Raw genomic sequence first — 26,733 nt, forward strand, 5'->3', positions numbered from 1 at the left:
GGCAAGAACAAGGAACAAGTTTGGAGAATTGAGAAATATGGTCTATTTGGTCAGCTCACATTTGTTGAGCACAGGCTATGTGGTGGGATATGATGGAAGAGACAACCAGGATGGGAAAATAAAGGACATGGGTGAGGTAAGTGATAAGTGCTGTGTAGGGAATAAAACAAGATGCTGTGATAGAAAGTGTAGCTGGGGACTGAGACTGATTTAGATGAGTGAGCCACATGGTCTTGCTAAGCAAGTATTTAAACTGAGACCTGGTTTATTTTTTTTTAAAAGAGAGAATCGTGAGAACATCTTGCAGCAAGTGTAAAGGCTCTAAACTAGGACTGAATGAGAAAAGAAGGTTAATGTGTACTGAGGAGAGTGTACAAGGGGTTGATTGTGTAGAGCCTTGGAACCTCTTGTAAGGACTTCACACTTTTATTCGGGTGCAACAGAAAGTCACTGGCAGGTTCTGATCTGATTTATGCTTTGTAAAGATCAAGTCTATGTTGAGGACATGTCATAGAGAGGAGAAAGTAGAGGCAGAGTAATCCCGGTGGGGGGTGGTCATTGCAGTAGTTCAGGTGACAAGTGATGGTGACTCGGGCCAGGCCAGCGGCAGTGCTTAGGAGCAAAGCAGTAGAACTTGGCAGTTATCTCCTAAGGTAAAACAAGGGAGACTGCAGACATGCTGGTTATGTGAGGTGAGAGGAAGAGAAGAAGCAAGGCTGCTTCATAGAGTGGATGGTTTGGTTGTTCCGGGCCAGGGTCTATCAGGGAGGTAAGAGGATCTGGCTTAGTGCTTTCCCACCTTTTATCAGTTGTATTCAGTTGCCAGCTAGAGAAACCCAAATACAGTGGCCTAGCCATGCAGAGGCATATGTTTCTCATGCAACAAGAAGTGCAGAAGCAGGGAGCTCAGGTTTGCTGCTCTTGAATGTCATCCAGGCCCCAGGCTCCTCTGTCTTTCTGCTCAGGCATCTATGGCTTTCTCCTAATAATCACAAGATGACTGCTGCACCTCTAAGCATCAAGTCTACACTCCGGGCAGGAAGAAAGAGGACATGGGGGAGAGAAAAAGGCAAAAAGAAACATTGCAAATGAGTCTGATGCTCTTTACAAAGTGTTCCCTCCCACCGACTTCAGTTAGGCCAGAACAAGTCATAGGCCCCGCCAAGTCGCAAGGGAGCCTGAAGAAGTAACTCTTTATCTGGACTCATTGCCTTCCTGAGCAAATCGCGGTTCCACTGGAACTGATGAAGGGGAAGGGACATTGGGTAGGCGACTAGCAATGTCTACTACGTACCTGCTCTTCCCTTCCCCACCTCGGCGCTCACTGCCCGCTGGGGCCTCAAGTGCCCACCTCCAGCCCCAAATGGTCCACTTAGGACAGCTCTCCCCCAGGCTCATCTCTTTCCCGCTCCCCTTGGAGACGCTTCCCCTCGTTGCAGCCTCCATTCTCAGGGGCCTGTCTCAGGCTCCGAGCAGTACTGGGTAGGAAATCCATCCACTGCTTCTCACTAAGGCACCATGTGAACGGTGATGGCTTTTCTCATTTTTTCAAGTGCAAATGCCCCATCCAAGGGACATATATTTTAGGGATACTATTTGGGGAGCTGGGGGAGATTAGAGGGGGAGATAATTTGGAGTAAGAGCTGGAGGACTTTACAGCATGCCTCCTGTGATGAATTGCAGGTTATTTCTGACTCTTCTAATGGTTTGTCAGTTCTGTTCATACTCAGTCACCTAGTAGGTCTGACTTGTAGGATAATGTGCTGCATTATGTCAATTGAATCTTATGGATCTTTCTCTCCCTCGCTGGCTCTCACCCCTTCACCTAAAATACACAAATAATTCAGTTGACAATAGTTTTTTTGAGAAGCAGGAAGTCACTACTTTGCATGCAGAGTTAAAATTAATATCATGTAAGTAGCAAAGAAATGGTTCAACTTTTTGCTTTTTCGATGTAGACTTATGACAACCAAAATTTCACAATAGTGAAAATGATTCGAGGCACTCAGAATTCCTTTACATTAGCAGTGCCCTCTACCAAATCTGAATAAGACCCCAAGGCCCCAAGGGAATCATTTAAATCCCTAGCTTCATTTTCCCAACCTGCATCACAGAAATAAAGTGAGCTGAGGTAAAATGTCCTAAGAGCTCCTTTTTTTTTGACTCCTGGTCCCATCATGGTCTCATTTGAGCTGCTCTATTCTCCCTTCCTTCTCCAATCAAATTCTGTTCCCCAGAGTCACTTCTTATTTGAAACTTGAAGTCAAAAGAATAAATACGTAATTATACAATTTCAGGCATTTTCAAGGTATTGGAGGAGAGAGATTTGTCAAAGTACCTACCTATCTGTCATAGTCTGAAGACTGGCAAGCAGAGAGAACTAGATGTGTCTGGGGGCCTGGTGCCACATGGAGACCCGCAGCCAGTGATGGTGCAGGAATATGAAAGCCCAGCTCTTTGCCTCCAGTGGGGGACACTGGAAGGTGTAGTTTCCATCCCAGAGGCTCCCAGGGATGGGGTTGAAGCTGGGACTCTGCCTGATACTGTACCCTTGTCTGTCTCGACTGCCCTGCTGTCCTCATTCCCTTGCCTGTTTCTCTTGGCAGCATGTTCTTTATAAATCGGGGTCTGCTTCCAGGGAACACAACCTAGGACATCACTCATATACACAGTTATTCACACGTCTGATGGAGGCCCCCTTGGGTTGGAGACAATACTGACCATTAATTCCCTAGTCAATGTTGAAGTCAAGTTGACGGCAGAAGTCCTGTTTCAGCCATTTACCAACCAGGGATCCTGGTAAAGTCACTCAAGTTCTCTGAGCCTCAATACCCTTGTGTGACAAGGTATGAAGGAAATCATGTAATTAGAGTTCCCAGCACAGGGCATTGCTCATGAGATTTTACCCTCGTTTTCTTCAAAGAGGGAGTTGAGATACAAGAAGATCGTAGTTTGAAAAATCAAATATATCACCTCTAGGTTTGATACTCTGTTTGCTAAAAGTACATATTCATTTCTCTTCTTGGTTTTACTTGTGTGTTCTGGTTGGGGGTGGGTCTTTTCACAGAGTAATTGCTGTAACAGATTTTGAGCCGACTGAGGCACGCATGGCCTTCCCTTGCTTTGATGAACCATTGTTCAAAGCCAACTTTTCAATCAAGATCAGAAGAGAGAGCAGACACATCGCCCTATCCAACATGCCAAAGGTATTTCCATTTTCAGAAACTTCGAAAAATTGTTCTCAAATTGAGCCTCACTCTTTTTTTTTTAATATTTCCTTTGTTTTCAGGATTTAAGCCATTGATTTGTTTTTATTCACCTACATATTATATAATTATCCGAATCCTTCTAGACATTAACATCTTTCTGTGTGGAGCATTGTTACATAAGGAGCTTCTATTTTTTGTCTCCCAAGCAAGGTGATTTATATTTTATTTGGGTTCATATAGAAACAGTGTTCTTTTAAATCAGTATTCCTTGGCCAGAGATGAAATTCAGAATGAACTATAGCAGCATTTCTCAAACTTTAGTGTTCAGATGAATCACCTGAGTATCTTGTTAAAATTCAGATTCTGATTCAGTAGGTCTTGGGGTGAAGCTTGAAATTCTGTTTTTCTAACAAGCTCCTGGGTAATGCCACTGCTGCCGGTCCAGGGACATTTGCAGTGCAATGACCTAGAGGACCTTGCCAGGCCCCACTCTACAAAATTCTTATGTAATAGTCTGTGATGGAACTTAGAAATTCCCCCCTTTTTAAATTTAATTCCCACAAGTAATTCCCAAAATTATTTAGAAAAATTATTGATTGTGGTTATACAACTTTTTAATTGGAAGAGACCTTTGGATACCCTTATCTGGCTTGTGTTAGTACACACGATGCAGAACTCTGAAAGACCCAGCAGACCCTCATTTGATATTTCCTCACTAATGATGTGCTTGCCATTTGTGCTGTTGAATGAAATGTAAAATATTTCCCCTTCGCTGCTTGAAAAGTAGGACGAAAATAGAGGCTGTCCTGATGGTGCTTCAGAAAAGGCAAATGCCGCAGGAAGCAGCCCTGTCATCAGCAGCCAGCAAGTGGCCCTCCTCCCCTTTTCCTCTCTGCCCTACACAGGGATTGGCCTCTACACATGCAGGAGAGATGCAGCGATAATCCAGACCTTGCATTACCCCAGATTTCTGTTTTTCTGTTTAATGCTGGAAAAGACATTTGCTCTGAAATTCTGACAGAGCAGATGAAGGGAAAAAGTGGCAACCCTCTGCAAGACCTATAGCTCACAGTTTTTCCATGATCGAACAGCTAGCAACTTAATTAGCCCTCTCATTTTCAAGTAACAATGATCTGCTACCTCATCTCCAAATCTTCTTTCCAAAAGCATTTATTTTGGGGCAGTTTATCATTTCAGTCCCTTTCCTGGAAGCATTTTATTAATATAATTTTTCATCTGAATAATCATGGAGGGTAAAGTAAAAAACAGTAAGTCCTTTTAATTAAAATATGATGCAAACATAAATTGCCATTATCATTATCATATTAGAACTTTATATCTTTGGAAACCTCCAGTAACTTCTCATGTTTAAGAAAAATAAGCAAACACTTTGAAAATATTTTCTCCAGGCTTTGAATCTCTGTATTGCCTCAGTTGACCAGAGCAGCTCTCTGGATCATGCTGTTTTCAGCGAATATTGGTTTAACTTTCTGCTTCTTATGTACATGACTAATCCAGACTTTCATGGTTATCCAAAAAAGGAGAACTGAAGTAATGATACAATCACACTGTCAGAATAATAATTGCACCACCTAAGATGGGTTATGGCCTAGTGGGAAGAAGCAACATATACTAAGTTCACAATTTTCTTAGTTGACAATACAGGATTTACGGGAAGTGGGGTGTGCCACCCAAGCACCAGCAGAGGCAGCATGCCTTTTGTACATTTCTTTGTCAACTTCATCTTGTAAGGGAACACATACCTGCTGGTGATACTTGCTGTGCAAGTAAAGTTCCGCTGGCATTGAGAAAACAGCTAAATCCTTGTCCAGCAATGAGTGTTTTATGCTTAGAACTTACATCACCATCCTGGAAGAACTTACACTAAATATCCCACATACTTCCATTTAAGGCAATGTTAATATACATGGGTCACTCCTGCTTCTTCAACAAAACTCAGCCTCTGTTTGGCAGGGCCGGCAGGGGGGAATCAGAGCAAATAACCATCTCTCTCCTAACCATCTCTGCCACCCACTTTCCAGTGGCCCAGGCTCTCATTTCCCTGTAGTCCTACAGCCTCTTCCCCTCACCCCTCCACACACTTGATTAAATGGTTTCGCTGCTGAGTTTGGCCAAAAGACCACAGTCATACTCTGACCCCGGACCCCCACCACAAAACAGCTTCTCCTCTGCTGGGGGTGGGTATCCAGAGAACTCTGGTTGAATCAGATTCTAGCAAAAAAGATTCCAACAAAAAATGTCTTCACCTTTGTTGAAATGTAGAAATGGATTTTAAATAGAATTCAGTAGAATTAAATTCTGTAGAATTTAATAGCACAAACATTTGCCATTAAAGTAAGCTAGGTAGTTTATGGTAATACATCAAGCTATTTTCTCTTGCCAAAGCAAACTGTCATCTTATCCAACACATCAAATATGCTTAATAAGCCTTGGTCAGCATTGTCACAAGCCTGACTCCCTGAAAGGGGGGAAGGGTGGGGGTGGGGGAGAGATAGTCTAAGGATGGTGACCAGTTTGAAGAAAGTGGTGTTTTCGGATTATTGGGTATTTAGGGGTGTTGTACCATGGTGGAGACCGTCTCTGAGACAAACTACCCAGACCAAATGAGGATAGAATTCAGTAATGACCCAGTGAGGTTGATGGATGCAGCTGACCAGACTGTAGGCTAAAAACTTTCTGCTTCCTCAGGAGATGGGCAGAAGCTTAAATTACTAATGACCTTCTTGGCCTGACTGCTTTCATTGCTGAATCAATGAAGCAAAGATAAAATAAGACTATGACTCAAGTTGTCACAAAGCAAGTGAAAGGATGAGCAATGTCTTTGAAGTCACATGGTCAGTCACATCCACATCTCAGTCCTGCAGTGTAACTAGCCGTGTGATCTCTGGCAATTCAGTTAATATTTCTGAGCCTCTGTTTCCTCACCTGTGAAATAACACCTACCTCATACCAATATAATAAGAGAATTAAAAAATAATGTAAAGCCATTTTCCTTCCTGTTGCCTTCTGCCACAGAGGTTTATTTACCATATGACAAAGGGAAAGAGGCCATTCTCTGGTATTTTTACTCAGAAGCCCAGAACTTGAATTTATGCCAGTGTTGGGGATTATTGCATTTAAGGACAATAGAAGCATCTAAGATTTTTTTTGCTCTCAAGAAAAAAAATAAGACTTGGCATTTTTGCGCTTCAAGGATCTCAAAAGCAGCATATTGTGCCTTTAAGAGAGTGCAGGGATAAAAGAAAGAGCTCAGAGAGACCACAGAATGTTGTGAGAGGCCATTGATCTCCCAGAAAGTCATCAAGTGTCCTTCAGAATGGCAGACTTGCCTCTAACCCACTTGCCGTAAGCCACAGGCATGCTTGTGAAATACTCCAGTTTTCAAATACTCATTCCTTTCTCTTGTTGTAGGTTAAGACAATTGAACTTGAAGGAGGCCTCTTGGAAGATCACTTTGAAACTACTGTCAAAATGAGTACATACCTTGTAGCCTACATAGTTTGTGATTTCAAGTCTGTGAGTGGCACAGCCTCATCAGGGGTCAAGGTGAGACTGAGTTCTAATTTCCTACACAGTATAGAACAGTGTCCTCCCGAGAGCAATGAGCTTTTCTTTAGTTTCTTAAGCTTTCTTCCTTATTATCAAAGTATTATGCTCATTTTTCAAAACAGAGATATGTAAAAAATTTAATTTAATTTAATTTAAAATTATCCATAATCTCAAGATATAACTACTGATAATATTAGTGTAAGCCTTCCAAATATTTTTATATGTATGTCAGTATATGTGGGTGTATAGTAACTGTGTATACTATATATACATGTATATATATTTTTAAAATATATGTATACAATTTTTCCAAAATAGCATATTGACTGTTTTTTATCCAATTTTTATTATAATATGCCTTAAAAGTTGAATGCCATTAAATATTTTCTATAATTTTAATAATTGCATATATTTTCCAAGGATTTTTTAATCAGCATTTTATTTTAGGACATTCATGTTGTTTCCAACTGTTTTCTATAACTTTTTTTCTCAGTGAAACAAGGTCTTTAAGATTTTTAGAGTCTTCATGGTTTGCAAAAACTTAGAACAATACCCAATGCTTATCTTGTAGTTAAATTTTTGCAAACATCAATGGAGACATTAAAGAAATAAAAAAGAACTCCTACCGTGAGGAACCAAACTATAGACATAAAAACATCTTCAAAGAACCATAAAATCATACTTATGAAAAATGGGTGTAAAATGGCTATTACAATTTACATAGATATTATAGATATGTAGATAGTTATTATGAGTTGTGTGTCTACATACATATCACAGCATCTGTGCACTTACATATATGTGTGCACAGACATAGATAGATGTGTGGGAGGTGGATGCACTTTACTTCAGAGGACAGGTTCCTATCAGCCTCCTTGGATTCACATCCCAGCTCTGCAGCTTTCTACCTGGGAGATTTGGAACAAATTACTTAATCTCCTTGTGTTTTTGTTGCTTCATCTATAAAATGAAGATAATAGCATCTTCTTCATAGGGTGAGTCTAAGTATTAAATTAGATCTTATATGTAAGCACTTAACACAGTGTCTGCTAAACTGTCAAAAACAAATGGTGGCCATTTACATATTCTCTGCATGAAAGTTCTGAGAAACTTCAGTTAATTCAGAGCATGAAAATGGGTCATGAAATTGAAAGTAGTCCTATGCTTGGAAGCCAAGAAAATTGGAATCTAATCCTGTTTTTTCTCCTTAATAGCTAGTTACTTTGGGGGAGTCATTGAACATATTTGAGCCTTTTGTAGTTTAAAGCAATAGAGGGTGGATCCAATAAATTTTTCAGGGCTTTCCCACACAGGTCTACAGAGTATACCATAAAGATGAACTCAAGTGAGTCCTCATGATATGATGGGTTAATATAGCTTGAAAGTTACAGATGAGCATCTAGAGAGTGGATTGTAACAGAAGATGCAGAGTTGTTTGTAATTGTCAAGACTGACTTTTGCTTTAATACTTCATGGAGCCTCTTATCCCTTATTGACAACATGCTTAATGGTATCTCAATACTTTCTTTAAAAATGCAATCTGCCTTTCTATGTGTGAGGGTTATCAAGGATGGACTTATGTCAAGGAGCTGTCATTCAAAGGCCATTTCTTCTGATCCACATTTCCCAGGTGTCCATCTATGCATCCCCAGACAAATGGAGCCAAACACATTATGCTTTGCAGGCAACACTGAAGCTACTTGATTTTTATGAAAAGTACTTTGACATCAACTATCCACTCTCCAAACTGGGTACGTTCAAATTCCACATCCTTGTCTTTATTTTTGCTCATAGAACTTGCTTTGATTTCTTACCTTTTTATAGTTCATTTAAATGAGCATTGAAGATATTCAGTTAGCCCAGGAAGGAATAATCCATTCCTCAGAGATAGTCCTTGAGTATAGAAAAAATTTATGAGAAGCTTGAGTAGTGTTGATCATTTCTCTATTCTTCTATCAGGTTTAATGTTAAAAAATGTGCATTTCACTCTTCCCAAGGCTGATGAGAAAGGAAACACACTGGGATGCTGGGACAGAAGCCAGGTAGTGGGCCCTAGAGATAGATTGGGAGAACGAGAGGAGGAAAACAATGGCTGCTCTGTATCTGTCCCTGAAATCAGGGGGCCACATGCCCAAGAGCTCATCACAGGGATGTTCTTTAAATATTTGTTCACCCCAGTGATGCCGTGGCCCCTGTGGCATGTAGCAAGGCTCCCACCCATCATGCTCTCCTTCTATGGGTGTGAAACACACTTCCCATCATGCTTCCCTTCTGTGCCCCAGCAGCACTGTTCAGAGAATGGGTTCTCCATAAATATACATATGTAAATATATATGTGGGGATGAGTATATTCATACCTAATGGGTGTGGTGCTTACTGTATGGGGGATGGACACACTTGAAACTCTGACTTGGATGGGGCAAAGGCAATATATGTAACCTAACCATTTGTACCCCTGTAATATGCTGAAATAAATAAATATATACATGTGCAGTGCATATTAAAATTAGATGAATTTTCTGGAGAAATCTCTACACCGTATTTGTACAAGACCAACAATCTTTTATAAAAGTTGCCAAAAGTTTATGTAAACAGAGAATTGAAAACTGTCCCTCCATCTCTCATATATATTGGCCATTGAGATTGGAAGATAAGACTGTGGCACAGATTAGAAAAAGCACCACATGTACTCACAATCAAACTGGTACTAATTTGTACACATATGGAAGTAACATTCACCAAGTGTCGGGCAGGTGAGAAGCGGGGAGAAGGAGATGAGTAAACTCACACCTAACAGGTGCGGTGCATGCTGTCTAGGGGATGGGCACCCTTGTAGCTCTGACTTGAGCGATGAAAAGGCAATTTATGTAACCAAAGTGTTTGTACCCCCATAATATACTGAAATTAAAAAAAAAGATTTGGAAGAAATAGATCATTTGGATGTGATAATAGATCTTTACACGGGATGATACAATCTATCTTAGTTTTGATTTTGTGTCTTAAAAAAATAACAGATATGATTTTTAGAATGCTGCAGAGCATATAAAAACCATGACTTAAATTGCATAGTTTACATAGATTTGCTCTTAGAGTTTCTGATGGTGACAAAACAGTTTTTTCCTTTGAGATGCTAGGATATACACCTCATCGTGTTCCTTCTCTCTCCTCCCAACTCCCATGAGTTTTCCTTAGAGAAGTTAAAAAGGACCATCAAAAGACATATCCAGGGGTTTATTTCTGTAGTTCCTGAGTCTCACTATATTGTTAGAGGGCCAGTTCTACATGCCCTTTAGTACAGATATACTAAATTCAGTTTCCTCATCATCCACTGCTATCCTCTAGGTCAAAAGTCAGGGACAAATCAGTAACAGCCATCAACAATCTTATGTTGTTCCTGAAAAATGCAACCTTGAGGATCATACATAACACCTTTTAAAACTGAGAAGAAGCATGCAGCTTAAGAAAAAATAGAGCAAATATAAGAACCTCTAACACCTATGGGAAATAATGCAACTGCTATAAAATCATCAATGCAATTTAGAAAAGGAGTCATTCCCACATTTGAAGTGTTAATGAATACTATCTTTGTTAGTGCTAATTTAGTTTTTGAGTGTGTTATAAATACTTGTTTTTATCCACTAGAATTAACCAGTATTAACTCCAGATAATGTAATTACAAGCCAAGTGACTTGGTTCATTTTGAACTTTAAAAAAAAATTATCTTCCTTTTTAGCTAAACAGAACTTCCAAAATGGCCTAGCTAGGAATTTTCTAACCTACATAAAGTCATTGGCAAAGAATGGCAAAGGAAACACACACATATACTTGTATATGTGTGTATATATATATATATATATATATATATATATATACACTCACACATATATAATATAAATTAATGTACATTTTACCTGAGTTGTTCACAGATGATTATATTGCACTTCCCCCTCTCAAGACGTTCTAGGAGGTAGAGGAAATATCAATGTTGAAAAGGAAACTGAGGTCAGAAATAATCAATGCCCAGAGCTTTTTTCCTCTAATACCTTAGAAGGACACTTGCTCATAATAGAGCCTGTATATGCTTGAAATATCAATTGAAATATTGACCATAGAGATTGCTCCCAAAAGGTGTTCTCCTGAAATCAAAATCCTGTATCTTTCTCTTTTTTCTAGAAATGAGTTCATTATATGTTTTGATGAATCTCAAACATATTAATTATTTGAATCATTTTATTTTTAAAGTTTTTCAGCATTATTGATATAAAATACAATATGAGTATTTTTAAATAAATTATTTTCTTGGCAGTAATGCACCCAAAATACTTTCAGAGTTCAGCACTTTCAGGGAAAAATAGTTAAATGTCAATATGTTGCTTCAGCTATAAAACTATAGTGGTAGAGTTTATTCCACTTAATAATGGGTACTGAATATTTACACTGCAACTACAATATACCATGTCAATGTTAAGATATTCTTGATGTTTTCAGAAAGTCTGCTTATGTGTATTGAAATAACATATTTGAGTAGGGAGCAATCCTACTTCTGATGTGGAAGCCATAATGATTAAGTATGTTTGTCCTTCTTTCTTAGACCTAATTGCTATTCCTGACTTTGGGTCTGGAGCCATGGAAAATTGGGGCCTTATTACGTATAGAGAAACATCACTGCTCTTTGATCCCAAGACTTCTTCTGCTTCTGACAAACTGTGGGTCACCAAAGTCATAGCCCATGAACTAGCACATCAGGTATTCGCACTCATGACATTTTCTCAAAATTAATCCAAAAGAGCATTATGCAGAACACCACCAATCTTCCTGAGACAACATAAGATAATAACATTGTACTTTTAGAGGGGAGCTTAGGGATATCAAACCCAACACAGTATGTGGAGTAGCAGAGCACTCAGTCTCTAGACTATGGGACTCATATAGAAATTTTATCACAAGAAGAGTAGCCGCTAAATTTATCCTCCAAAACTCTTCAAAGCAAAGCCTTCAAATGTCCTTTGGGGAAAAAAGGATGGTAACTATGCACACACATAGAGCACAGAAATGGAAACCCTACAAATAAAGATTTCTACTAAAAATAGTTCTCCTTGTACCCCAGCATTCCAATCTCAGTCAAAATCAATCTCCCTTCCTTTGGAGCCTGTGATTATATGGCCATAATAAATGTTTCCAGTCAAGTGTACATGGGCTGCTGACCCTGGGCACATTACCTAACTCTCTGAAGTTAAGTGTTGCCATCTATAAAATGAAGGTAATAATAGTTGCTACATCATAAAACTGTTGTGAGGATTACAGATAAGGAAAGGATCTGTGCCTGCTGTATAGTAAGCACTTGATAAGTGTTAGTTATTAATGACGACAACAGTGGCCACTACTACTACTACCACCATTTCTTGCAGAATAAGATATCTAAGGATCATCTATCTATCAACCCTGTATTACATACAAATATGGAACTGTAAAACTGGGTCTATAGATATCAGAGTCTATTTCCACTCTATTTCATTTCTGAAAATTCTGAGTAATGCAGTGAATTATTAGAGGCACCAAAAATTCTCTTTCACCATGTGGGCAAATATCATTTTAGAAGCTGGTAGAATCTCTTATTTAAAAAATTTTAATGTCATCCTTTATCATCACCATTATATAAGTTGTTGTTTTTTTAAAGCAGTGAACTAAGTACCAGTTACATAGGGAGCCATGCTCAGCGCTGTACTTTGAGAATATAAGGGCTGCTTCCTCTGGTTCAGAATCTCCCCACTGGCCCATTTTAGGTGTTTTGATCATTAGTCACCAGGAGCTCTAAAGCACTTAACTGAGTCTGGGGATTTCTAATCTTTCTAGGCAATGTTTGCAGGGAAATGGTCTGAGAGCTCTACCTCTGAGGCTCCATGCTCCCTCTGGGCCTTCATCTAATAGCTTCTCTTTCATGGAGACGCAGAGTCTGGGGCTGAAGCAACAAACAGCATTGGAACTTTTGCCTTGACAATTTTGTCTCCCCATTGATGTCCATTTGACCATGTCTCTCCTCTGCACATAACCTGGCAAGGATTCCCCAGTGCCCACTGCATGAGTAAAGGGTCCTTAGTGTAGCATACTAGGCCCCCATGGCCCAGTCACTCTTCACCTCTCCAGCCTCTTCTCTTACCTACACTTAACCGTTAGCCATCTGAAACTACCTGCCCTAATCTGAGCATGCCAGGTTGTACCACCCCTCTATGACTTTGCTCCTGCTACCTAATATCTCAGTGTACCTGGAAACCACTTGCAACATTCAGGAAATGAATCACTTCCTAACTGTCCTACATACTCTCCCAGAAAAATTGATTATTTCTCTCTAGAATTCCCTCTGCCCCTGGCAGAGAATTGACCTTAACCCCTATAATAGTTTATCGAATGTGTAATATTTTTCTATTAGTTGGCCTCCATCATTTGTATGGAGACAGTGGCTATATTATTACATACAGAACTTTGTATTTCTAACATATGGCATGGTGTCAGAAACATAATAGGTGCTCAATAGATATTTATTGAACAAATGAATGAACTATTCTTACTAACTGGTAATAAGACCAGAATGAGTTCAACCTGTACATCTCATATTCACCAATTCTCAAACTGAGGCAACACCTCCTCTTCCTTCCCAGGGATGCCCTTAGGAGGATCAGTGCCCACTTGCAAAATAATCTGAGGATTGTCAGAAAAGGAATAGAGCTTAAACTTTTTCTAGAAGCTATAGATCTAGAGTTTTCTATTCTATAACTATAATAAGGATCTTCTGAAATTTATTATCTTATTGTTTAAGTTTCTGGTCCTTCTGGAGAGTGCAACCTTAAAATACCTATACTAGATGCACAGTACTGGGCACATCAGGCTAAATAAATAAATAAAATATATGAATGAATAGTAATATTTAAAATGTGTGATATGGATCAAACATAGGTAAAGGGTAAATGTTTAGATTATCCTTATGCATCTTTTAAATTTTATTTATATATATTTTAAATCTGAGACCTTTATTCTTTCTAGTAGCCAGATGAATCCCTGGAAGTAAATCAGGGGCAGAGGTTAACAATTAAATTTGCTCATCGGTAAATATTATGTAATAATCTGAGATCCCTAAGTGAATTCTTATGGTTCTCCTAAGTACTTATTAAGCAATATAAAAAGGTGACTTAACCAAGGATATCTTGACATATATTTTTTATAAGACCATCATTATATATCAAGGACAAAATAAGATTATTCTTATTGTGCAAGAAAGAAAAACTACCGCTATAAAATGCTTTGTTTTCTTAATATTAAATCTAATAGCTAGGAAATGTGGGGTGGATAGAATGAGAATTGGAGAGTTAGAGGCATTAAGGACACAAAAAAGAAAAGGGAAATAAGAACATATGTGGTAGTGAGAATTAGAAGGCAAATAAATCAGTAGAAGGAAATTGTGCACAGCGAAAACGGTAGCAAAGATGGAGGAGAGACTGTAACTAATCAAAAAAATAGAGCCAGCAACCATTATATTTTTTTTACTACAGTTATAATAATAATGTTTTATATTTGTTTAACTTCTAATAACATTGAGTTTTTACCTCCTAGTGGTTTGGCAACCTGGTTACAATGGAATGGTGGAATGATATTTGGCTTAATGAGGGGTTTGCAAATTACATGGAACTTATCTCTGTTAACGCTACCTATCCAGAGCTGCAGTTTGTAAGTTCACAATTCTGTATGTCATACCATATGTCCTAAAGAATCATCAATTTACTACTAAAATTTTGAATGAATGTTAAAGGGAAAACTACATAATGTGTTTTTTGAACATATGCTGTTTTGTTTGATATACAAAACAGATCACAGAACTGGATGAGACATTGAAGGTTTCAGAAAACAATCAACATAAATCTCTCATCCAGAAGTTTGTGGACAGAGAGGGCAAACTAGCACAAATATACAGCTGTGAATGTGGGGTGAGAGGAAAGAATATCGCTGTCCGTATACATTCACACAGCAATGCCCATGGCTACTAGGTACAGTGCAGAGTTGTTGGCATGTAACCTGAATTGAACATGATTGGGAGCACACTCCTCTGGAATTTCCAAAGCGCCTGTTGGCTTCCCCAAACTGTGTGAAGGGATTTCCTCAAGCATGTCTTTTTTTAATGGGTATGGTAGTCTGAACACTTCCCAAATCTGTATGTTGTGGTGGTTAGTAATGGTTAATTAGATCTTTGGGGGATACATTTAATCCAGTACAAACATGGATTCAAAGTCAGAGTCTTATTATTATGTATGTGCTGAATCTGTGGTTTAATACCAAAGCTTTGTATATTCTCATTTGTAAAATTCATATACTGCATCTCCTTTGTTGAGGTGTCGAAAAGATTGCAGATGATGGGTCATAGCACACAGCAAGTATTCTAACTGGAAACCAGTATTTTTTATTTCTGTACTCAAGGCTTGATACATGTAAACATTTAGGCTATATCTGAAAAAATGTGGGATTTTTACCTTTTTAAAATACAGCATCGGTGAAAGGGGACTATATAAAGACAAAGAAACATCTTGCAAGAAATACAGATGAATTCTTACCTCTAAGAACATCTTACTAAACCTAGCATGTTTTCTCCTCCTTTTAGAGTGTCAAATAGAAACTAAAAGTAAAAATTTTTCTCCCCTGTTTAGGATGACTCTTTTTTGGATGTGTGTTTTGAAGTAATAGCAAAAGATTCACTGAATTCATCTCGCCCTATCTCCAAACCAGCAGAAACTCCTACTCAAATACAGGAAATGTTTGATGAAGTTTCCTATAACAAGGTAGTAAATGTTGTGTGCAGGTGGAAGTTCTGCTTTCAGAAGAAATATGACTGCAAAATCAGCAATTTAAGTCATTGGTGCCAAATTACTGCTACCTGTTTCACTTTTTATTTGTCATTTTCAGACATCACACATGTTCCATAAAATTTAAGTTTCCTTTAAAAACTATCTTTTTCTTTATCTGTTTGTCTTGTTTTAGTTCCTTTTTTTTTTTTTTTTTTTAGGGAGCTTGTATTTTGAATATGCTCAAGGATTTTTTGAGTGAGGAGAAATTCCAGAAGGGAATAATTCAGTACTTAAAGAATTTCAGCTACAGAAATGCGAAGAACGATGATCTGTGGGACAGTCTATCAAACGTAAGTCATATGTTGGGTGACAGTAGATTGTTGTTAAGTCTAAAAATTATGAATGCTTATAATTATGAAAGCTTATTAATAGTTATATTGTCAGTCAATAATATTCCACATGCCAGGTTGTCAGGGTCTATAGAAGGCAGTACCTCTCTTTTTCTTGTGACATTATACTAACTAGACTAGGATGTCACAGTGGGATGGCCACCTTCCTTTCTTTGGTTCCCCTTCTATGGCTAATCCTACACTTTTATTTTCCCTTGTTCCAAAATCTTTAATAACTTTGCAACTCCTACCACATAACACCTAATTTTGTCTGCCAAATTTTAAGGTCGAACTCTACCTACTAAATCTTATTCCCCAATATATATTCTTCGTGGACTAAAACTTATCTTCTCTCTCATAAAAAGAAATCTTGTTGAATCCCGACATTGTGGTACCTTTGTTTTAGTGCCCTTGGTACCGAAAAACCCTTTCTTCTTTGAAGGAATTCAAATGCTATCTATCTTTCAAGATCCAGCGAGGATTTTACCTCCTCCTTACAGACTGCCCAGCCCTCATTGGTTTGCCTCTCTGCTAAATGCCTGCAAGTGCACTTACAATCTGTTCTACATAATGATACTCTTTTGTTGGTTTTTATTGGTTCAATAATAATAATAATAATAATAATTTGCTTCAGAACAAGAATCATATCTATTCTTTTTTTTAATGCTATGGCACTTAGCATACTGTGGGTCCTATAATATTGATTAATAAATAGTTAAGGATCAATTAAAGAACTATCTCATGGTCTCTTTGTCTTTGGGACTCATGTAGATAATAGGAGAGACAAAGCAGAAAACATTCAGTCAACTCAGATGATTCTAATAATTATTAAAATATTTAAAAATTTTCAACTGCAAAGAAAATAATCTTTTATAAAACCATTGGACTAGGAAGACTCATGCCCACAGGTAGAAGAACCCTAAGCCATTTAGATAGAAGAGGTCCTTCTTTTTCATAAGCACTGTGTCCTAGGGGCAGTAATAATGTTGCTCAATCTTTGTGTAGCACTTTACCATTTTAAAAACACTTTCGTGTGCATTCTCTCACTTGATATTTTAATGCCCTTATAAAGCACCCTCATGGTCCAACTTATATGGGATTTTGTGGTTAAAGAAACAAAATCTAGCAATCAAAAATTATTTTTCAGGCCGGGCACAGTGGCTCACGCCTATAATCCTAGCACTCTGGGAGGCCGAGGCGGGTGGATTGCTCGAGGTCAGGAGTTGGAGACCAGCCTGAGCAAGAGCGAGACCCCGTCTCTACTAAAAATAGAAAGAAATTATATGGCCAACTAAAATATATATAGAAAAAATTAGCCGGGCATGGTGGCGCATGCCTGTAGTCCCAGCTACTCGGGAGGCTGAGGCAGTAGGATTGCTTAAGCCCAGGAGTTTGAGGTTGCTGTGAGCTAGGCTGACGCCAGGACACACACTCTAGCCAGGGGAACAAAGTGACACTCTGTCTCAAAAAAAAAAAAAAAAAAAATTATTTTTCAGTAGCTCAAATTTTTAACTACACTTCTTGTAAATCATGATATGAATTGAAAGACACGTTCCTTGTTAATAATTATAAAAATTCCCTTTCCTATCCATTTCCATCACCCCCATCAGTGACTCAAATGCTCTTTCTCCAAGGTTTCTCCTAAACTTCTCAACACCAAGCCTCATGTTGCTTTTTTCTCCTCTCTCTCTTTCTCCCTCTCCCTTGCTGTGCATGTGTGCATGTATGTGTGTGTGTGTTTGTGTACATATCAAGTAGCCTCTCTCCAACAAGGAAGACTCTGTCATTTGGTGTGCATACTGGCAGTGGGGAGGATTAAAAAGAAAATTTGGCCAGCAATGATAGGATTATTTTAGGCCAGAAGTAAAGACTTCTGTGTTATTTTTTACCACATCATGCTTATAACCATATCCAAAGATAAAGTAGGCATCCTTACCCCATTTTTATTGATGGGAAAACCAATACTAAGGGAGAGATTTTCCCAGGGTCACTGAGTCAGTGATGGAGTCAGTACTTAAGATTGGTCTTCTGACTTTAAGTCCAATATTCACTTTTTCAATTATATCGCATCTACTTCCTATTTATCAGAAAAGTCCCCCCATCAACCTTTCCCTACAGGTCCTAGATTCTAACTGACCCCCTTCTGATGCCAAAGGACACTATGGTACAAAAATAACAAATTCCTGAAAATATCTTGCTCACCATTGTGGCACATAAAGTCAATGCTAATATATGTCAATAGCAACTTGAGAATCAGAAGAATTCTTTGCTGTTATTTTTCATAAGATCATCTAAAAGCATTTGAGAGCCTTAGTGTATATTTCATTTTTCTCATTTGCAGCTCCTGTTAGAGAATTAACTACTGTTTATTCAAGGGTTGATTGCCAAGTTAGTAGTTTTCTTTAGTCTGATTTCATTACCATTTAGTTCAAAATTTATTACTGCCATTGCAGTAATACCCAGATAAGCAAAGGTATTTCCCCTACTGTCAAGGAACTTGCAATATGACAGGGGAAAGTTAATAGTACTAGACAGAGTTGCCTAAATGCTACATAGGGGCATGTGTAACATGCCACAATGAATGAATACCTTTCCCAGGGGAAGGAAAAGAAATGAATGGAAAATTCAACAAATTGACTCTTCCTTAAAACAGTTATTGACCTCCTTGAACTTCTTTAGAAAACTTTATACACATATACACATGTATAAAAAACAGGAAAAATAATTTTTGTGTATTTTTATCCTAGGTCACTGCAAAGATGCCTTCTTTTTCTCATTTTCATCTTCATCATGTCTAGATGAATTATATTTTCATTTAGCTGTGCTAATAAATGTCTGCATTCATGTCTAATATGTATATTCAGCCAATGATCAATGCCTAAATGGCAGTGCTCTTTTCTTCTTGTTTTATAGAGTTGTTTAGAAGGTGATTTTACATCTGGTGGAGTTTGTTATTCTGATTCCAGGATGACAAGTAACACAGTAAGTATAAAGAGAGTTATAGAATAGAAGAGATATGACCTGGAGTGAGTGTGACATATAGAATAGCCCACCTGTGTCCTTTTAGAAAGCTGGACAGAAAGACTTCACAATTTTTTTTAAAAACAAAGCTGACTGAAGGGGAAATGCTCAGAATGATGCTGTTGCTATTATATTTTTGCTGTTACAATTCAGCATTCCCACAACCCCACTGCTAGCTAAAAATATGTCAGCTCAAAATTCTTCTGAGTGGTTGCTGCTGCATTGACATCCCTTAGGCTCTGACAAATGGCAAAACATGTGTATTGTTAGGCCTAAAAACTGTGTGGCTTTCTTTTTCCTTACTTCTGGGAAGTTATAGAAGCACTATAGGAGAGGGAAAAGAAGTCATCATGGGGGAAAAAGGCAAACTTTTTTCTTTTTTTTTTTTGAGACAGGGTCTTACTCTGTCACCCTAGGTAGAGTGCATTGGAGTCATCACATCTCACAGCAACCTCACACTCCTGGGCTCAAGCAATTCTCCTGCCTTAGCCTCCTCAGTAGCGGGGACTACAGGGGTGTGCTATTTTTCTACATTTAGTAGTGACGGGGGTTTCACTCTTGCTCAGGCTGGTCTCAAACTCCTGAGCTCAAGCCATCCTCTCACCTTGGCTTCCCAGAGTCAAGGCAAACTTTTTTAAAAGAGTCATGGTAATCTCCTAAATTATGCTTTCTAAAGGAAGATTTAGCATCATCCAGTGATTAGACATCCACACTAGAAGCACAGAAGCTAGAGGTTTGTTCTCCATTCAATATACTTCTATTGACATAAAATTTTTCTGTTGGAAAATTTAAAGTTTCCTTAAAGATGGGCATTTCCCTCCTACGCCACCCCTGCTGGATTCCACTGTTATTATAATAGGGTTTTTTTTTTTTGTCTGTTTGTTTTGTTTATTGTTTTTTTGTTTTGTTTTGTTTTTTGAAAGGGGGCAGGAGGGAGGCTCAGTCCCTTTCCCTTCCTCATTGGCTTTTTCTGCCACAGGATAACCCTACAAATCCTATCTACATCCTTCATTCAGGTAATTTGCAGAGAGCAGCCCTGGCGTCGCCCACTCAGACCCAGCTTTCTGCACTGCCCTGCCCTGTGATGCCAGCCTGTGTGCTCTGCTCCCCAAGCCGTGTCTCTGGCATCCAAGGAGATGGAAGTTTCTGATCTCTCTTTGGATCTTCTCCTGTCTCTTGAATTATCGAAGTCACTTGTCGTTTCAGCTCGCCTCTTTGGGGGGAAATGTGGAGGTTAAAGAGATGATGACTACGTGGACTCTCCAGAAAGGCATCCCCCTCGTGGTGGTCAAACAAGACGGGCGTTCGCTCCGACTACAACAGGAGCGCTTCCTGAAGGGGGTTTTCAAAGAGGATCCTGAATGGAGGGCCCTGCAGGAAAGGTGGCTGCTTTTCCCCTTTTGGTCTAGTTTACTTCACCTCAGTTCGTGCATTGTTTTATTAGCTTTCTCTCAGATCCCTGGCAGCTGGTGTACGATGCTATTTCCATTTAGGAATCAAAGGCCTGAACTAGCCTTCCTAGCAGATTTCAAGAGCTTCAGGTGGCCCACACAGCTTTGTTCAACAGCCCCACTCTTAGGAATTCCATGCAGCCTTCAGAACCTTGGTTCTGATGCAGAGGGTGGTGGATTATATTTCTATTATAATACATGGGCTTCTGGGTGGTACACCTAGGGGGTATTATGACAACTACGCTTCTTACCATCAGAGAAAAGATAGTCCTTATGTGATAAATTAGATGCTAAGAGCTCCTGTTGCCTTTTATTTTTTAGAAATAGACTATAAATGTAACATTTTAAAATATATGATGTTGGTAATAATGAAAGCAAATCCAATTAAACACACTGTCATCTTGATCACCAGCCTATCCTGAGAAAACTTGTTAAAGACTTTACTGAAATCAAGAAACAGCAGTGTCCACATTTCTCTGATCTATTAGCCCTGTTAATAAAATGAATGAGGTTAATCTAAAATGAAATAATCCAAGGGAACCTGTGTTGACTCTTATGATGATACTTTCTTTTTCTTATGGTCTTAGCTGTCTAACAATTAATTATAAAATTTTTCTGAGAATCAGAAGCACATTCGAGGCCATTAACACATAGAATATACTGTTTTCTCTTTTTATCAGTTGCATATTTCCAATCCAGCGCAACTGTTATGCCACTTCTTGTGTACACATCCTTCCATTTTTCTGTGGGTTCTTCTAAAATCTGAATCTCAGTTTACATGACTTATAGCTTGGCAAAACAGTCTAAAAATTTTAATGTCTGATTTATTATTGGGAAAGCAAGGCTCACAATTTTGTAACTTACCAAAATGTCATGAGAAAGTTCAAAACTGTGGATGGCCCAGAATGATAAATATCTTCTACAATAATCTGTATTTTTCCTCTGTCTGGGGCAGTATTTAGAAAATTCATAAAATGATTACCCTCTGATTCATGGCTATCTGAACTCATAGAGTGCTATTCTTCCCTTCTCCACCCCTAGATGTAGTTATCTGAAAAAAATCTCTTCTCTTTTATAGCCAAGATTCATCTTCAAATACCAATCCATTAAGTCTTGGCAGTATCTATGTGTCCATCTTTTACCTTTTTGTGTAAAGATTCTAAGTTTACTGGTTAATTATCTCTACTGTGTGGATTATCTTTTCTGACCCTTTACTAGACTAGGTGGAGTCAGTGTATATTGTTTCCTTTATTGTTTTATATTTTTCTAAAGACTGGTGGGTACTTCCTCAGTTACGTCCTTTCTGTTTTACACCAGTGAGTATTATCAAGCACATGATTTTACATGTATAGGATTACTATAGCTAACACGGCTTGATTTAATAGAGGAAGTGAATTCCAGAGGCTGCTAGAAAAATTGTTTAGAAAAAAAGGCCAATTTCTGTTATTTATTTTAGTAGGGTCATTGAAAAGTAACTGAGGCCTTTTCCTCCAATCCATTCTGCTTTTCTGCTCTCTGGACTTATGCCCTGCTGCAGATCCTAGGCTATAGCATTATTGACCACTTCCTTGCAGTCAGATAGCAGATGGGAGGTTGGATATGAATAGTTCTATTGAACAAAAGGATAAGTAAAAAATCATACTGAAGTAAGTGCTTTAACTCTTAAGGTTTTCTGTACAGCTTTGATTTAGTCATTTGAGTTAATATCAGGCTGTCAGAGTTTTTGAAAACATGAAAGAAATATTGGACTTTTTTTTTCTTTTGCAAATAGCAGAATTTGTTATAGTATGAAATTTGGACAGCAAATTACACTGGTATTTGAGGCAGAGTTCAACTAGGTATATATTGCTGTCCCTTCATAATCATCATGGAAGAAATTTCTGCATACTTAAGAATATGGTACTTTTAGCCTATAAGATTTAAAAGCCACTGGCAGTGTGACAGATAGGTGCTTAGGTGCCTTTTACCACCTGAGTCTGACATGCTGAAAATTGAAGCAGTCGTTCATTGCCTGTAATTCTCTTTATTTTCTGACATAGGTATCTGTGGCACATCCCGCTGACCTACTCCACGAGTTCCTCCAATGCAATTCACAGACACATTCTAAAATCAAAGACAGGTAACGAACTAATTAGCTAAATGGGTGTTGCAATGCTAAAATTCATGTTTTGAGTTAGTTGGAGGAAAGATACAATATATAAGTAAATCTAATAATAAAAGATCTATGTTTGGGGGATGTTCTCATTTATCCGTATATTACTTACTAAAAGAACCCTACACTTAGAAAGTCTGAGTTTTTCATTCAGTGGGAAGTTCTCTTGTGCTTCTAACATTGAGAGATGGGTTTATATTTATATCAAGAAATTATGGAATCCTATATTATGTCCTTTAGTACCTACTAATCCATTTTTATAGATTATGCATGAGGCAAAAATGTTTAGGGGAAAAAGCATACCCTTCAGAATTAGCTGGTCCTGGATTCAAACCTCACTCTCTCATCTATAAGATATGTGACCTTAAGAAAATTTCTTAACCCCTCCTAAGCTTCAATTTTCTCATCTTATTTTGAATAAGGACTAGGCCTCACAGAGTTGTTGAGGGAATATCATTATGTAATTTGACCACCTAGTATAATGCATGCCATATTAAAAATATATAATTTTAAGTTTCCTCTAAACAGTTTACTAAAATTTGAGAGGTTTTCCATGATAAAGTAATGTTCTACCTGGAGCTTTTATTTCACTCAAATGGACAAATGGATCACCTGTTTATTTATATATATTTCAATGACTAGTAATTAAACCTTGAGACAAGGCACCAATAAATTAAACCAAATTCCAGCTATTCTTGTCATATGGCTCACTGGGCCCTTGCGTGCCTCTTAGACCTGAATAGAGTATTTTTGAGAACAAATTCAGCAGTCCTATTCCTATGAATTAATTTATTTATTAATCTGGCAAGACTATCTTCCCCAAAAGAAACCATCCAATGGACTATGTAAATGAATATCATCATGATTCTTCCAAAACTTTGTCTTCCCATTGATTTATTAGTAATAGTGTTAAAACTAACAGTTTTGAAGATGTTCCTGATATGTATGTTGATAATGAAATGCCTATGCCCATTTTCTCCTCTTAGATTCCCTGGATTTACCTGAAGAGACCAGTTGGGTGAAATTTAATGTGGACTCAAATGGCTACTACATTGTTCACTATGAGGGGAACGGATGGGACCAACTCACTGCACAGCTGAACCAGAACCATACGCTTCTCAGACCTAAGGACAGAATAGGTCTGATTCATGATGTGTTTCAGCTGGTTAGGTAATACAAAATTTCATCTGACTTCACAGGAAATAACTGATCCATAACCAGATATGCTAGATTTCAAAATCAAATGTTCAGTGCTTATTATTCTTAAGATATGAATCTGAATGGAGGTCAAACACTGCCCACTAGGTCAAAGCCTACTCACTAGTAAGGTATCTTGACCTACACAGTGTTTACAAATTTAATCCAACATTTTAAAATGTAGAGAATTTTATATAAAAATCTTGACTTCTGGAATCTCTTAAAAAATGAATGTTGGTAAATGTGGACCTCACTCCCACAGGACAGCCATTGAGGAGGACACAGTGGGCCCATTCCCCTTTGGGCCAGGTTGCAGTCCCCCATGCACCAAAATCCCAAATGACACACAGTTGCCTGTTTCACTCATTTAGTGTGAACCCTCCTAGGCATTTGAGCTTTTGACCCCGGATTTAAAATGTGTTTGTGCTAGTAGCTGTTACAACAAATACCTGTGTAATCTCTCAAACAGAAAGTATAAATATAGTCTTAACCTTTACAAATTTAAATGAGTTCTTAGCCTAGAGCACAATCCATTCATTACTTACATTGGAAAAATCAATATGAAATTGGTAGGGAAATGAAGTAAGAATTGGCTGTTTATTCCTCTGTAGACTTTTCCTGGAAGGACAAAGTATTTTCTTTCCTTTTCTGTTTATCGTCAACAGAATAGTATATAGAATAAATCAGGTCTTAAGATCACCAACGGGGAAAAAGAATGAGTATCCGGAGAAATATTGTGCATTGTAAGCCTTTCCTGTTCTGAGAATTACTATAATGTACTTACTTTATTCAGTGTGACATATTATTTCCTTTCAGATGCTTATTTATGTCAAATTCAATGAAAGTGAATGGCAAGACATCTCTCAGGCAGAGCTTCTCGGTACAACAGAATCCTCTAGTTAGAAAGACAAGAGGACTGAGGCTGAATCCTCAGCCCCATGAGTCTTGGGACCATCATGTGGCATAGATCATCGGAGGCCAAGATTTAGGAAAAACCCCCTCCTACACGGGTGCAATTGCATGAGAGGACAGCTAGGATGCAGGCCATCATTAGTTGAAGGAGGTTTGTCTGCTCAAAATTGAAACTCTGAGCAGATTGCAGAGAAGGTTGATTAAAAATTTAAGACTAGGAAAAATGAAGAATATTGACAACTCAGCAAATGAAATCCAATCTTTTAAGTAGTTGTGAAATATTTCTTGCTGTTTCCAGCCTATAAATTTATGGGTAGTCTAAATTTAGCCAAAGGAACCCTACAGTTACTGTGCATCAATGAGAAAACAATAATCTTTTCTTCACTAGGTAGACAGATTAATGAAGTTAAGAATATAAGTTTTGGATTAAAACAGAAGAGTTCAAGTACTACCTCTTCACTTATTAATTGTTCGAGCTTGGGCAAGTTTTTTAAACCTTTTAAGCCTAAATTTTCTAGCCTTTAAAACTTCAGTAATAATAATGTCTAATACACAGAATTGTTTTGATTGCATAAGATAATGCAGATAAAACATTAAACATAGTTCCTGCTCAATAAATGTTAGCTGCTAACATTATTAGTATTATCTAATACAAATTATTTAAAACATCATGAGTTGAATAGGAAGAGGAGGTGATAACACAGAAAAGTATGTTTCAAATAATACGAAGTTGGGAAAAAAGCAGAATATATTAATATTTGTGTATTATTATGTTTTCAACTACATAGGAAAAAAATAAGTGAAAATGGGAAACAAAACCTTAAAGGAACTGTTTCAAAATGATATTAGTAAGTGCGTAGGGTAGTGAAGTTATGAGTCTTTTCGCTCCTTTTCTCTAATTTCCAGTTGTTGTGTAATTTATTTATATTACTTTTATAACAAACATAATTGTATAAGGAAACAATTTAAAACTTTGATAATAAGCCTTAAATATTTTTGCTTGCTATTCTCTCTAAATAGAATAAACCCCTTTCCTCCCTGCTTTATGAAACATCTATTTTAAGAGTTAAAAGGAGGCTGAGCGTGGTGGCTCATGCCTGTAATCCCAGCACTCTGGAAGGCCGAGGCAGAAGGATTGCTTGAGCCCAGGAGTTCAAGACCAACCTGAGCAAGAGCAAGACCCCATCTTTACAAAAAATAGAAAAATTAGACAGGTGTGGTGGAGTACACCTGTAGTCCCAGCTACTTGGGAGGCTGAGGCAGGAGAATTGCTTTAGCCCAGGAGTTTGAGGTTGCAGTACGCTATGCTGACGTCAATGCACTCTAGCCCGGGTGACAGAGCAAGACTCTGTCTCAAAACAAAACAAAACCAAAAAAAGTTAAAATGACATAATAGTGACCACATTTACTTTGGAGACAGAATTTGACCCAGAAATGGTTATTTATTTTAATTAGGCTTTCTTACTTTTGTGTGCTAGGCATTTAAAGACTTGGGCCTTGTATGAACTGAGTGAAATTAAAATGACACCTTTAATTTCCTTAGAGAAAAATTGAATCTGTTTCTTTTAATCCCACATCTTAAAAAGAAACCCCAAATTGTCTCTTCAGGAATATGATTTTATTTCTTAAAAGTACAATCTAGCTGAAATTGTTTATATGTAAGTAGATACAGTTTTTTGTTGTTGGGCTGAAGTACATGCTTACATATGTGTTTATTCTTTAAGGTAAACAAACATGCAGATAATATTCTATGCATTGATTGATGCATAGGGCAGGTGGTAAGAACCTGAATTTTTTATTAAAAAATTTGGTAACTACATAAAAAGAAAAGAGGTCCCTTATGAATAAATATTAAGATTAAAATAAAGTAGGCAAATGTAAAAGTAAAGGTTCCTAATAATGGCATTGATTTTAGTAAGAAATCAATTAGGCTGGGCTGAAAAGAAAAACAGGTTTTATATAAAGTAAGGGTTTTTTCTCTCTTTTTTAAAACTAGCCAAGTGA

General features: G+C 37.8%; 1 protein-coding gene across 3 annotated transcripts in view; it reads left to right on the forward strand.

The window, feature by feature from the left end:
* ERAP2 (endoplasmic reticulum aminopeptidase 2) overlaps positions 1 to 26,733 on the forward strand; it is a 36,777-nt gene that overhangs the window by 1,110 nt on the left and 8,934 nt on the right. For all 3 annotated transcript variants that reach the window (XR_006738453.1, XM_045565693.1, XM_045565695.1), the window contains exons 2-12: positions 3,068 to 3,206; positions 6,642 to 6,776; positions 8,410 to 8,530; positions 11,371 to 11,525; positions 14,385 to 14,498; positions 15,470 to 15,601; positions 15,826 to 15,957; positions 18,910 to 18,978; positions 20,224 to 20,399; positions 22,508 to 22,587; positions 23,607 to 23,790. Coding sequence is in view for 2 of the 3 variants with exons in the window: in XM_045565693.1 (XP_045421649.1) it covers positions 3,068 to 3,206; positions 6,642 to 6,776; positions 8,410 to 8,530; positions 11,371 to 11,525; positions 14,385 to 14,498; positions 15,470 to 15,601; positions 15,826 to 15,957; positions 18,910 to 18,978; positions 20,224 to 20,399; positions 22,508 to 22,587; positions 23,607 to 23,790 (1,437 nt within the window). In the remaining variant the exon portion in view is untranslated. The remainder of the gene's footprint in view (positions 1 to 3,067; positions 3,207 to 6,641; positions 6,777 to 8,409; positions 8,531 to 11,370; positions 11,526 to 14,384; positions 14,499 to 15,469; positions 15,602 to 15,825; positions 15,958 to 18,909; positions 18,979 to 20,223; positions 20,400 to 22,507; positions 22,588 to 23,606; positions 23,791 to 26,733) is intronic.

The sequence above is a fragment of the Lemur catta genome, chromosome 12 (genome assembly GCF_020740605.2).
Source record: "Lemur catta isolate mLemCat1 chromosome 12, mLemCat1.pri, whole genome shotgun sequence".
Classification (NCBI taxonomy): Eukaryota; Metazoa; Chordata; class Mammalia; order Primates; family Lemuridae; genus Lemur; species Lemur catta.